The 13594-nt window shown below is 38.5% G+C and overlaps 1 protein-coding gene across 1 annotated transcript in view; it reads left to right on the top strand.

The window, feature by feature from the left end:
* The window catches only part of VPS13D (vacuolar protein sorting 13 homolog D), a 98384-nt gene that overhangs the window by 12003 nt on the left and 72787 nt on the right, over positions 1-13594 (top strand). The window contains exons 17-27 of the mRNA XM_041476562.1: positions 98-110; positions 794-3027; positions 3367-3518; positions 4293-5327; positions 6037-6127; positions 6692-6818; positions 8193-8373; positions 9732-9914; positions 12290-12509; positions 12953-13163; positions 13291-13462. Of these exons, the coding sequence (XP_041332496.1) occupies positions 98-110; positions 794-3027; positions 3367-3518; positions 4293-5327; positions 6037-6127; positions 6692-6818; positions 8193-8373; positions 9732-9914; positions 12290-12509; positions 12953-13163; positions 13291-13462 (4619 nt within the window). The remainder of the gene's footprint in view (positions 1-97; positions 111-793; positions 3028-3366; positions 3519-4292; positions 5328-6036; positions 6128-6691; positions 6819-8192; positions 8374-9731; positions 9915-12289; positions 12510-12952; positions 13164-13290; positions 13463-13594) is intronic.

The following is a 13594-nucleotide window of genomic DNA, read 5'->3' as shown; positions in this document are numbered from 1 at the left end:
CAAAGAATCTTCACTTTAAAGTTCAAATTTAACAATACTCCAAGTCTTATCTGGAGGGTTTTGTTCCTTTGTTTTGTTCTTTATTTAATTATATCAGGGATTTTGCTTTGGTAGACTCATGCAACTTGTGCTTTCAAACTTCAAAGGTGTTATGCCCCATGGTGGATGTTCATGTCCCCTAAATCAAAATGCATAAATAAGGAGAGGAGACTTATTCCTCTAATCTGTTCTGGCAATTGATGGAGTTCTTTTGAGAGGGCAGTTAAAAGAATATTTCTATAGTAGTGATACAGAGGAAATAGTATTCGAATTCCTGTTGTATTTTTTTGTTGATGAGATTAAGGCTGTCCTTTGTTACAGCTTCTTCAGATACCTTGATTTTTAGATTTGAACATAGTCGTTCCTTAAATTTCTAAACACACCAAGATTTAGGGTTCTAGTACCTAAGCCTGTAACACTATAAAATGGCCACCTTTGCAGTTTTGGTAGTTCAGTTTCTGGGGAGATGAGAAGTGACAATAACATTAGGAACATGAAAATGTTCTTGAAATACCAGTTGTTTTTCTGCTGATGTGGTGAATACCAAAAGGTTCAAGTTACTCGCATAAAGGTGTGTGTGGCATCTTTTCTCACAAGGTGAGAATATTCCATAAATATTCAAGTTTAAAACAAACAAACCAACGAAGCAAACAAAAAACCACTGCCTACATGTGCACATCTTAATGTTTAGTCAGAATTTCCTCGGTGGCCGTACTTAGCACCCTTTCTCTATTACTCAAATTTAATTTTTCAGGCTGAAGGCCTATGAGAGAAAGACCAGAAGGAGTGCCATTTCTTCAGAAGCCAATGAATTGAGTGATGAAGAATATAAAACACCTCTTGCAACTCCTCCCAATACTCCACCACCAGAATCCAGCACCAATAGTGGCATCAAAATGTCTGAATTTACTGGAGTAGAAATAAGTGAAGAGCAGCTACAGGCACACTTAATGAGTAAAAAAATGTATGAGAGATACACGCTTTCTTTTATGGACCTTCAGATCATGGTGGGCCGAGTGAAAGACAACTGGAAACATGTTCAGGATAGTGATGTGGGTCCAACTCATGTGGTAGAAAAATTCAATGTTCACCTGCAGCTGGAGCACAGACTGATATACACATCTGACCCAAAATACCCAGGAGCTGTCTTGTCTGGCAACCTGCCAGACTTGAAAATTCACATTAATGAAGACAAAATGCTGGCTTTGAGGAACTGTTTGACACAGCTGAGTACATCTGAAGCTAAGTCTTCAGATGCCCTGAATTTAGGGAAAGACAAGATTTTTGCAGAGGTTGACCAGTTTGGCAGTTTGCATGATTCTGTAATGAATCTAACCCAGAGTGTTGTCATGCTCGAGCAGCACACCCGGGAAGTTCTTGTGGAATCCCAGCTGCTTTTGGCTGAGTTCAAAGTAAACTGTATGCAGTTGGGTGTTGAGAGTAATGGGCGATACATCTCTGTGCTCAAGGTTTTTGGCACCAATGCCCATTTTGTGAAAAGACCTTACGATGCAGAGGTGTCCCTGACTGTCCATGGCCTGTTACTGGTTGATACTATGCAAACATATGGAACAGATTTTGATCTTTTGATGGCTTCTCATAAGAACTTGAGCTTTTATGTACCAACAGGAAGCCTTCGAGACAGCAGGGCTCAGTCCCCAGTCTCTGGACCACAAGATACACATGCCATTGATGTTGCTGGTTTGGCAGAGAGATGCAGTACACCCTCCAACACCTCACCCAGTAACAATGGAAAAGATCAAGAGTCCTTGATAAAATTGGAGTATCAGTTTGTGAGTGCAGAATGCCCATCGATGAACTTGGATAGCAGTCTGCAGGTGATCTCTTTACAGGTGAACAACCTGGATATCATCCTTAACCCAGAGACTATTGTTGAACTGATCGGGTTTCTCCAGAAATCTTTCCCCAAGGAGAAAGAAGATTCTAGTCCTCAGCCTTTAATAGCTGACTTGGAGAGAGGTTGGAGGGAACAGGAAACATTCCAGTCTACTTATGCACAGAACACAGAGGTAGCAGTGGATATTCACTGGTTAAATGTACTCCTCCTCAGGACAGTTGCCATGTCAAATGGAGAAAAATATGGCAGAAAAATTGCAACAGCCAGTATTGGTGGCACCAAAGTTAATGTCTCCATGTGTAGTAAACTGGAGGTGAATGGCTCTCTTGGATGCCTTCACCTTATGGATCTGATTGAAGAGAATGTAAAGAACCAGTATGTGGTGAGCATAGGGAGCACAGGGAGGTGTGAAAATCTCACTGGCGATGTGAATTTCTTTGAATCTTTATTCTTTAGGCTTGATGATGGAAATAGCCTTCCAGATGCTTTAAGTTTCACTTTCACAGAAAAGTCGAAAGAGGAGTGTTCTCTCAACCTCAAAATGGCCTCCTTACACTACAACCACTCAGCCAAATTTTTGAAAGAACTGACTTTGTCCATGGATGAGCTGGAAGAGAATTTCCGCAGCATGTTGAAAAGTGCGGCTTCAAAAGTGACAACAGTCTTGGCAACTAAAACTGCTGAATACAGTGAAATGGTTTCTTTGTTTGATACCACACCACGATCAAGAGATGTTGCCAATGCAGAAGATAACGAAGGCAGCGCGTTTGGATCACAGTCCCTCAAAGCTGATACCATCAAGCTTATATTAAATGTAAACATTGAATCCCCAATTGTCTCCATACCTCGAAAGCCTGGTAGCTCTGAGCTGCTTGTAGGTCATCTAGGACAAATATCTATTCAGAATTTTGTACCAGGAGAAGATGAGTCTACAAGTGATAGGCTGCAAGTTGAAATTAAAGATATTAAAATGTATTCATTAAATAGCAGTCAGTTTACAAACAAGAAGGAGCCTGCAAGTGGGATACCCCGTGGGCCACATTCTTCATCAGGTCCTGCCAGCATTAACAGCCAGGAAGAATCTCATTTCACTCGTCATGACTTCTTTGAATCGTTACATAAAGGTCATGGTACGTTAATCAGAGGAGTCTTAATTCTTATAATATGAGTATATATGTGTTAAAAATATGTATTGACTGTATTTTGTGCTTCACCCATCCTACTAAATACATTGGTCAGTTTTAATGACAATGGGATAGTTATTGTATTTGTATCCATTTTTGGTCTCCTAAGCAAAAATGGAATGGTGCCTTTTAAGCAGAAATTGAGCAAGACATAACCATAGAACCTTAGTCCAGCATTGCTCAGATTCTGAGCAAGTTTAATAGCTACTGTGTTCTCTTCCATACAGTATTTATGGGCTAACCAGTTCCCTTACTCTAATGTTTTAATTTCACTTTCTCTTAAAGCTTTCCACATTCTGAATAACACCACGATCCAGTTTAAATTGGAAAAGATACCACTAGAGAAAGATTTGGATTTAACTTTTCCTCTGTGTAATGAAGACTTTGGAATATCAAGCATTATGAAAATTGAAGGCAAATTTGTGAACCCTCTTCAGGTACAGAAATGTAGTATTTCCATTATCAATATAAAAACGTTTCCCTGCTTAGAAGATAAGTATTTTTCAGGCCATTATCTTCAGGTTTAACGTGTTGGTAGTTTAGAAATCAGATCTTTATAGACATGGTTGGAAGAGACAGTCTTAAATCATAATAATAATAATAAGCAGTATTTAACCTTGTTTGGGGACATTTTAGACATCTTTATGAATTAGTATAACTTTTGCTTATCTTAAGAAAGAAAAGTGAATGTGTCACTGTCCAAATGACACTGTCCAAACCAGTTTATTTGCAGTTGTAGTTGAAACTGAGAATTAATATTCCATTACCTTGAAAAAGTCTGTGCAAGAGCAGACGTTTTAAATAGAGAAAACTGGAACTTAAGAGACAAACCATGATGGCTATGTAGAATGTTTGTTTCATATATTACTGTGTATGCTCAGGTGGTGAATTATTTTTAACTAACTCTGTGTGGATGCTTTTTGCCCAGGAATACAAGGTGTCCTATTCTAGGATCCCATCCCAGGTCTTTCTGGGTGGTGTCATCTTGCAGAGCTCATACAGAAGAACTGTTTTGCATTGTACTTTGTTTTGCATTGTTATTATTATTGTTGTTGCTGCTATTATTATTATTGTTATTACTATTATTATTATGATCTTGGATGAACTTAAAATTTGTGTGGTTTGGAATTCCACTTATGAGTTTTAGAATATTGATTCCATTAATACAGAGAGCTCCAATGTGATGATTCTTTCTTTTCTCTACATTGTAGGTGGTGTTAGCAAAACATGTATATGAGCAAGTCCTTCAGACTCTGGATAATTTAATTTACAGTGAAGACTTGAACAAATTTTCAGCCACTTCTGTATCTACAACTAGTCTTAGTTCTCCTTCAACATCACTTCATAGTACAGGCACAGAATTCTTGAGTGAACGGAAGGAAAATGGCTTATTCAGCCACTCTAGTTTTAATTCTGTCCCAAACAAGCCCTTAGCTATCAGGGAAACAAAATCTTTTACTCAAATTCAAGCAAACTTTCACATCTCAGAGCTCCAGGTTCAGTTAAGTGGTGATCTCACACTTGGGGCACAAGGTCTTGTCAGCCTTAAGTTTCAGGATTTTGATGTTGAGTTTGCCAAAGATCACCCTCAAACCTTGTCCATTCAGATTGCCTTGCGTTCCCTGCTGATGGAAGATCTCTTGGAAAAGAATCCAGACTCTAAGTATAAGAACCTCATGGTGTCCCATGGAGCACCCAAACCATCCAGTTTAGCACATAAGGAATATCTTTCACAGTCCTGTCCCTCAGTATCCAATGCAGAATATCCAGATATGCCACGGTCCCTCCCTTCCCATATGGAAGAAGCACCTAATGTCTTTCAGCTGTACCAAAGACCAGTTTGTGCCTCCCGTAAGAAGCAAAAAGAAGATGCTGATTCTGAGTATCCTCTGACTCCACCTCCTTCTCCATCAGCAGACAGATCCAAGTTGCCCTGTGGAAAAAGTAACTTTGATGATTCATTAGTTCATATCAATATATTTCTAGTGGATAGGAAACATCCTGAATTTTCTTCTCGCTATAACAAAATTAACCGTAGCGTAGATGTTGATTTTAATTGTCTAGATGTGTTAATAACTTTGCAAACTTGGGTAGTAATATTGGATTTCTTTGGGATTGGATCCACTGCTGATAACCATGCTATGAAGCCGCAGCCTGAAGATACTCAGCAGACAATCAAAGCAGAAATAAATTCCTTGTCAGCTTCTCAAGTCCAAGAGCCTGTAAACACTAAACTGGATCTAAAGGTATACTTGACATGCAAAACAGTAATTGGATTGTCTGTCATAAAACATCTGGTTTATAGGAAATTAAGGTGACATTTACATCATGTGTTTTATTTTCTAGTGGAGAGTGTACACAAATGCAGAAACAGAATTAAAATGTATGTAGATGTAGTTTAAAAAAACCAGGAGTTATAGAAAAGCAGAATATTTGCAAAATGCTTGGCTCCCTTGCTCTGTGACCCTCTCTTCACTGAAAAGGTTGCTTCAATATTAAAGACCTAACATGCTGCAGTTGGCACTGTGCTGTTCTAGGTACCATGGAGTTTATGTATGCAAAAAAGTCTATATTTTATAAATATATATCCATATATGTTTATACATCTGTATGTATAAACATGTGTGTTTTTTGAAAAACACATGTGGTATGTGTATATAATATAGTCTTTGCCTAGAGGCCCTGCAGTCAAACTTCTATGTGACAAAAGAGAGGATGAAGGTAACAGTGCTGGGATTTGTTCTTGGTCTGATCATTCTGAATTGTTTGGGAGACCCATTAGTGTGCAAACAAGGCAGTAAAAATGTTGCTGTCCTTCAGTGTCTCTCAGTCAGATAATTGTTGTTTGCCATTTGTGTGTTACAAGTGCAGTTGTCTTGGAAAAAAGCTAAACAAGATGTTCAAGCTCTGAAGTCATGTTTTTCATACCAGTTTGTTTCTGTTTTATTTGACCAGGTCCATTCTTTATCCTTAGTCCTGAATAAGGCAACCAGTGAGCTTGCTAAAGCCAGTGTGGCAAAACTTGCAGCTCACTTGCAAGTGATGGGTGAGTAGATTGAAGGGCTCAGGTTGTTTGCAGCTTGAAATAAAATGAGTGCACACAAGTAAAATGTGCACTGGAATTATGATTTTAAATGTTTTTCTTTTGGTGCTCATTGGGGTTTGTGTGTTTTTTCTGGGCAAAATGTACATTCTCCTCCCACTGCTTCTTCCTTTGCTTTTTTAGGGTTTATTTTAAATCATGGCATCCCTCCCAGCTGTCAAACCTTTCATCATTTTAGCTGTGATTGGCTGTGATTTTAGTACTTCACTTAAACAGAGTAGAACAATAGTTTTTATTACTGTTCTAGAGGGAAAAAAGTTGTTGCATCTATGTTTCACAAATCAAAGTGGTGTGATCACATGATGTGTGTAAAGCCTAGAGTAATGTGTGGGTTAATACAATCTTTGTAGCAGAAACACATTATTTTCTTTAAACATGAGGTTTAATGTTGAATTGAATTGACTTATTTAATTACTTGTAGTGAGGCTATCCCACTAACAGAAACTTATGGGGTTTAGTAACTGATTTGTGTTTGAGGATCCTGATTGTCTGTCCTTTGTTTTCCAGAGGGAGATTTAGCCTTGCAGGGAAGTATTGGAAGTCTGTCCTTAAGTGATCTTACATCTCATGGAGAGTTTTACAGAGAACGTTTCACTACAAGTGGTGAAGAGGCACTCATTTTTCATATCTTTAAGTATGAATTTAAACTTTTTGTTACTCAGTATTAGCTTGTTACTCCATTAACTTTCAACCCTCCCCAAAAAAACCCAAAAGTTGAACAAATGCAGAAAACCTAAGCCCACAACTGTCAGGGCTGCATGATTCTGCTTTGGCCTCTTGGGGCTTAAGTGGGACTTAGAATATTTTCAGTTATAAACTTAAGATTTTTAACCTACCTTTGTCTTGCAATGTATGAAGAAATGGAAAAGGAAAGGTAGTTTTTTATTTACCTCTAAAGGTGTTCTTGAAAGTATTTACATGATAGTTTATTCCTAGCTAAAAGGTTTCTTTTTTTGAAGTTGGAAGAGGTTTTCAGCTGATGAAATAGATTTTCCATTGCTTCTTGATTTTGGAATAAGGGGTTTGCTTTTATCATAATGTAAATGTGAATTTCTTTGTTGTGTTTTAAGGAATAGGTCTTATCTTGTGATGTTTCCTGCTTTCTCAATGAATCAGATTAGAAATTATCCAAGTAATGTTATGGAATTAATTTCAAATATGACAGCACACTGATCCAGAATTGAATGTACACATTATCCTGCAGTGGAGTAGTTACCTTAAATGCCACTGTTGTGATATAAAATCACCAAAGGTCTAAATGATATGCAGAGATTAAAGGTACATTCCAAATGCAGAATATTTCTATTTGCTTAATTAAAACTCATCAGCACTTAAATGTACAAATTTATAAGTAATTAATACAAAAAATATTTCATGTCTGCAACTGAAATAGTGTTATTTACGTGCTGTGAACATTAATTGAATCTTCTATATTAGTATTTGAATGCAGAAAAATGTCTAGTGCTGTATTGTAAATGCACGGTGAGCCCCGTGGCAGGGAAGAACAATGCATCTGACTGCATGTTTTCAGAAGGCTCACTTATTACTTTATTATACTATATAATAAAGAATATGATACTATTCTACAGTAGAATACTATATTTCCATATATTATATACCACATTATATACTATATAATTCTAGAATACTATACTCTGCTACAGAAAGGATACTTACTCAATGCTAAAAAGATAATAATGAAATCTTGTGACTCTTTCCAGAGTCTTGACACAGCTTAGCCTCAATTGGCCAATGAGTGAAAACAACTCACAGCAGAATGCAGTGAAACAATCACCTGTGGGTGAACAATCTCCAAACACATTCCACATGAGCACAACACCGGAGAAGCAAATGAGATAAGAATTGTTTTCCTTTTCTCTGAGGCTTCTCAGCTTCCCAGGAGGAAAACCCTGGGCAAAGGAATCACATTCAGAGAATGTGAATGCCACAGTGCTGCTTCTAAAGTGTAGCTAAGATTGGTAAATTTTCCTTTCCACCCTTCTCACAGGTATGGGAGGCCGGACCCGCTGCTGCAGCGGGAGTGTGACATCCGTGTCACCCTGAGGATGGCCTCTGTCCAGTACGTGCACACCCAGCGCTTCCAGGCCGAGGTGGTGTCTTTCATCCAGCATTTTACTCAGCTCCAAGATGTCTTGGGGCGGCAGAGAGCAGCAATTGAAGGACAAACAGTATGTCTGGGTCTTTTTTCTGTCCTTTCCCAGCCTGTTTTTTGCAGCTGAAATGCAGTATATAATTTATGTTAATGTATCACTCAAGTGAGTTGAAGTGGTGGGGGGTTTTGGAGTTTTGGTGTTGGTAGAGTGTCGCAATAGGACACTAAATGAATGACACTCACACACTGAGATGTCCAAGGCAAAAAAGGGCAGGTTTATTTCCAGGCCCCAATATTTATAGAATTCCAAAAGTGACCATGGATTGGAGGATGAAATTGCCACCTCTTCTATGACACTGGTCAAACCAACAGTCCATCAGTTCTCTCCTCCTCCAGAATGGAATGCAAAACAATCATTATTTACATGAAAAGTGCATGAGAAACTCCATTACAAAAATGTAAACATCAGAAGGCTTAGAAGAACTTTAGAAGAACAAGGCAACAGTAGAGATTTCTCAGGCTCATCTTGTAGTCAAGAGACCTTAATTAGGATGATCCTGCTGCTGTTTGAAAGTGCAGAATACCAAATTTACGCATTCCTTAAAACTTCAGCACTTGATTTCTGCAGGGTGCACTGGAGAGAAAGGGTCAAGATGTTACCTTGTCTTATTCTCCACTTGTCACAAGATAATAATACCTGAATTAGGAAAACCAAGTGAGAAGTTCTGTTTCACTCAGGTGTATGTCTCTGATTTGGTTTGATTGCTGATAGTCTGAGAAAATCAGAACTTCTGCATGGTAGAATGTATGAATATAGAGATTGTAGAGCAAGGTAAGAGTATATCAGTATAGAGTATATAGGACATGATAGAGTGTTGCAATAATCAGGATAGCCATAGACCACATGACCCAATGTGGGAGTAATTAATACAGTCAATAGTCTTCTTTTAAAATAAGCTTCTCATAATTGAAGGGAAGACAGTAAATACTTGGATATTAAAATGCTTCATTGTGCATCAGGTGGGAAGTTTAAATCTGATTTTGAAACACCTGTTCTAAATAATGGGGTTTTGCTTTTTGCAAATAGTTTTTCTTAAGTAACTTGTTATGTGGTGAGCTGAATAGTGTCCTGCCTCTTACTTCAGGGCTGAAAGAGTGTGTCACTCCTGAGTGCTGCACCTCTTGCACAGGTTTTTCCTGTTTACATCAAAATACTTTTTAAATGACCCTTTATTCTCTGCCTAAAACAAGAGTTTGAGGGGGTTTTTATTGGTTGCTTTGTTGTTGTTTTTGTTTGGTGTAAACTCTTACCATACCTTAATTTTGTAAATCAAGGGTTAATGATCTTGAGATCAGTATTAATCAGTGGAAAATAATCACCTGCTTCCTGCAATTTTTGTAATTATTTTTTAAATGTGTTTTTGCTCTTTCCAGGTGAGAGATAAAGCCCAGCGAGCTTCCCGAGTTCTTCTTGACATTGAGGCTGGGGCTCCTGTTCTGCTTATACCTGAGAGCTCCAAGTCCAACAGTCTCATTGTAGCTAATCTGGGAAAGCTGAAAGTCAAGAACAAATTCCTGTTTGCAGGAATGCCTGGTACCTTTTCGTTAAAGAACAAGGTAGGAACATTGCTTCTTAATTTAGCAGCTTGCAGTTTTGCTGGTTCTTGTGTGTTTTATTTCTAAATCAAAATTTTAAATTATTCTTAAATTTTACTTTATATATAGACTTTATAGTTCTACTAATGAGAGTCCTAGTGCCTGCTAGTGTGCAGGCAAATCTTATAGAGGTGCTCATATAGATTGTGCTGTGCTGCCCTTCCTGTCCTGAGCTTACTGTCTGAGGCCTTGGGGCAGAGGGGAGACTGAACTGTTTGGAGAGAGCAGAGGGAATAAAGGAGGCTGAACTCATTCCAGCTGCTCTGGTGAGGAATCAGGACCCAACCAGGTGCACACCTGAATGTGGGACCAGGATGGGCTTTCAGCTCACCCTTTTTTGTTACTCCAGCTGCTCACCACTCCAAATTTCCACAGTGTGAACAGCAGAAAACAGGAGTCTGTTGGCTGAGACTTGCTCTAACACACTGGAGAACAGAATTGGGTTTATTTTTTTTCTGCTCTCAGTGAAAACCGAGTGTGTGTAGTTGCTTTGATGAGGTGAAACCATGGGAAAGGTTTCCAGTGATTGTACATGTGGCAAAGCACAGGACAGCAGTAGCTGGTGCTGCTCTTGAGAGATGCAGCCACAAAATTTGGGAGAAGGAAGATCCATCTTGGATGGCTTTCTGTATCTAACCCATTCAACAAAATAGAGGGTTGTCTGGGAGCCCTCTAATTCCATTTTTAAGGGATTAGAAGTTAGATGGACTAAATTGCAGTGGATTTGTGGTGTGTCTGTTGCCTCCATCTGATTGGCATCTGCCTGTGCCTTTGCTGTAAGGCAATAGTGGGCTGTGCTGCTGGGCTGTTTCCTGTACTGTAGTGTGTTGATACAAATACAGCTTTGTAAGCAGTAGACTACTAAATTAACATTATAAGTTAAAGAAAATGTGCACAATAATTTTATTTCAGCCTAAAAATACTGTGTTATATAGCACTGTAGAAATGTAGGTGTTTGAAATGGAAATAGGTGGGGTTTGGCTTTTTTTTGTTGGTTTTGTTTTCATTTTTCCTCTGTCCTATGTTTATTTTTGAGGATCGGATTTTACAAGGCAATGCATACAAGGATCCTGTTTTATTTGAGGTATTTCACATCCTTATGGCAGTGTTCAGGTGCTCCTCATTCATTCTATAAAAAAGAAAGTATTCTTCTGGAATTTAGCATTTAAAAAGCTACTTCATTTATTAAAAATTTCTGTTCTAAAGGTTTTGCTGAATTCTATAAGAATTGGATGTAGACTTTTTGTGGTGTGCTCTTTATGCATGTCTGAGGAGCTGCAAATTTGGATTTAGTTGCATAAATTCATAGATTTATAGATGATGTGATGATTTTCCTTTGCATGTACTTTTCAGTCTTTTCTCTACAGTATGAAGTTGAATGTTAATGTCCTCAAATTTTTTTCTTAAAATCCTTGGTTGTGTTTACAATTAATTTTTCCATGTTTTTCTAATATTTAAAAACCATGTAAAGCAAGAAAATATTAACAATCAAAACCAGAAAGGGATGTTTGTGGTAGGTATTGATGTGACATCAGAAACTGGACACAGAAGGGAGATGGGAAATGATAGTAACAATACAGGAGTCGGGGACAAAGTGAGCAGTCTTGGAGTAAGGGCTGAGTAAATCACTAAAGATGATTGCTGCCTGCATGTGGAACACGAGGTTAATTAATTGAAATGATTGACAGGTGAATCCCAAACCTGGCTTTGGGCTATAAAGGTGGTGTATAAACCTCTTCCACAGAGTGGTTGGGGCCATTCCATCACAGAAGGCTGTCAGATTGGTCAAGCAGGATTTTTGGGAAAAGAAATTTCAAATGTTGATGTGACTCTTTGTGTAGTGAAATTTGTAGGTTTTTGATGTAAAACAGCTCATGGATTTCCACTGGATATGTGGTGGTGGGGAGATGTCTAAAATGTTTTACATCAATATAAATGAATTTTTCTTTTTTCACCTGTGAGGAATTTACCAGTAAGTGTAGGGATTTATCCAGTCTTAAACTGTAGGAGAATTTTGGGACACATTTTGGTGTGACAGCTGAAGTATTCAAAGTGCATAAAATGTCCACATGTAGAAGTATTAGTTCACATATTATAACAAAATATGAAGTTGCTGACATGATCTTGCAGAAATAATGGCATATGTTTTTTTCATCACCTGAAAAACAGCTTTAAATATTTAACAGTCTTTATTCTGCAGAAATGTTTAATACTGTCACAGTCTTACCCCTCCATTTTGGTATTTTAGTAATTTGTTGCAGCTTGAATGTTGATGCATTGGTTCCTTAGAATTTAAGTAAAAAATCTAATGTTAATTACAAAATTTCTTTCATTAGCAGGATTCAGTTCAATTTTCCTCTCCTGTGGGAACCCCAAAACATAGCACGAAGAAAACAAGTGCCGATGAGTCCAAATTAGCAATAGAAGGATTGGTCATGAAAAAATCATCAGGAACAAACATTTCTAGGCTGAAGAACGAGCCTGCAGGGAGCACATCGAGTAAGCAGCAAGGGCAGCCATCAAAGCTGCCTGTTGTCCCAAACCCTGAGAGCCCAGGTATGTGAGAGCCATAGGAACCCCCTTATGAAATAGTACAGTGACATATTGCTTTGATCTTATGTGACACTGAAAAGGTGTGAGGCTCTGGGTCTGAAGATTGTAGATTGGAGAATAAATGACTTCTGAGCTTTAAGGCTGATTTTTTGCAGCTTAAAGGTTTAGGGAGTTGTAGTTCAGTTTCTGGAGGAACAGTCCTGCAAATTGGGTGTTCTGAGATGCATATTGCACATACAAAGAGGGTACTTGATCTCCTGATTAGGAATTTAGCTCTGTGAATGAGCTTGGTATCTGCTAGTTACAGATATTGATGAACATGAATTTAAAAAAAATGTGGAATAAAATAAAAACTAAATTAAATTTCTTTTTAATAGTAGGTTGCATTAGTTTTGTACAGCTTCTGTTCTTTCTTCCTTACTGTGTTATCTCCTGTGTACTTGCAGAGGATCACATCTGCCTCTTAGACTGCATTGTAGTTGATCTGCAGGACATGGACATCTTTGCTGCCGAAAGATACCAGAGAGAGTATTCCAAGGCTGTGGAAGATACCAGTGCAGATTTGAGCTTTCCATCCTACTTGGTGAGGCAGACAGGAGGGAGCCTGCTGACAGAACCCTTCAGACTGAAGTTAAAAGTAGAGAGAAATTTGGACAAGTGAGTTTAAACAGGGTCACTTCATGCTGTCACCTAGAGCAGTGTTTTAGATGTATCCTAAAGGTCTTGCCTGCTGTGTTGGAGTTCCTGGAAACACTGAGATTTTCTCTTTTTCTCTTTGTTGCAGAGAGCTGAGTCACGCTGTGGCAGACATTTCAATCCATGGCAACCTGTCCTCAGTGCACTGCTCTCTGGATCTGAACAAGTACAAACTGATCCGGGGGCTGCTGGAGAACAACCTCGGCGAGCCCATCGAGGAGTTCATGCGCCCTTATGACTTGCAGGATCCAAGAATTCTTGTAAGGATCTGTGTGCAGCTGAAAGTCTCTTGAAATGTCTGGGGGGGGGTTTGCTGATTTTACTGATGGCAGCAATGTTTTAAGGACAAAGAAGCTCTAGACCAGTACTGTGAAACTGGATTGATGGTAATT

This window comes from Pyrgilauda ruficollis, unplaced genomic scaffold (genome assembly GCF_017590135.1).
Source record: "Pyrgilauda ruficollis isolate IOZ18807 unplaced genomic scaffold, ASM1759013v1 scaffold39, whole genome shotgun sequence".
In the NCBI taxonomy this organism is placed as follows: domain Eukaryota; kingdom Metazoa; phylum Chordata; class Aves; order Passeriformes; family Passeridae; genus Pyrgilauda; species Pyrgilauda ruficollis.
This window is presented reverse-complemented; position numbering and strand designations above follow the sequence as displayed.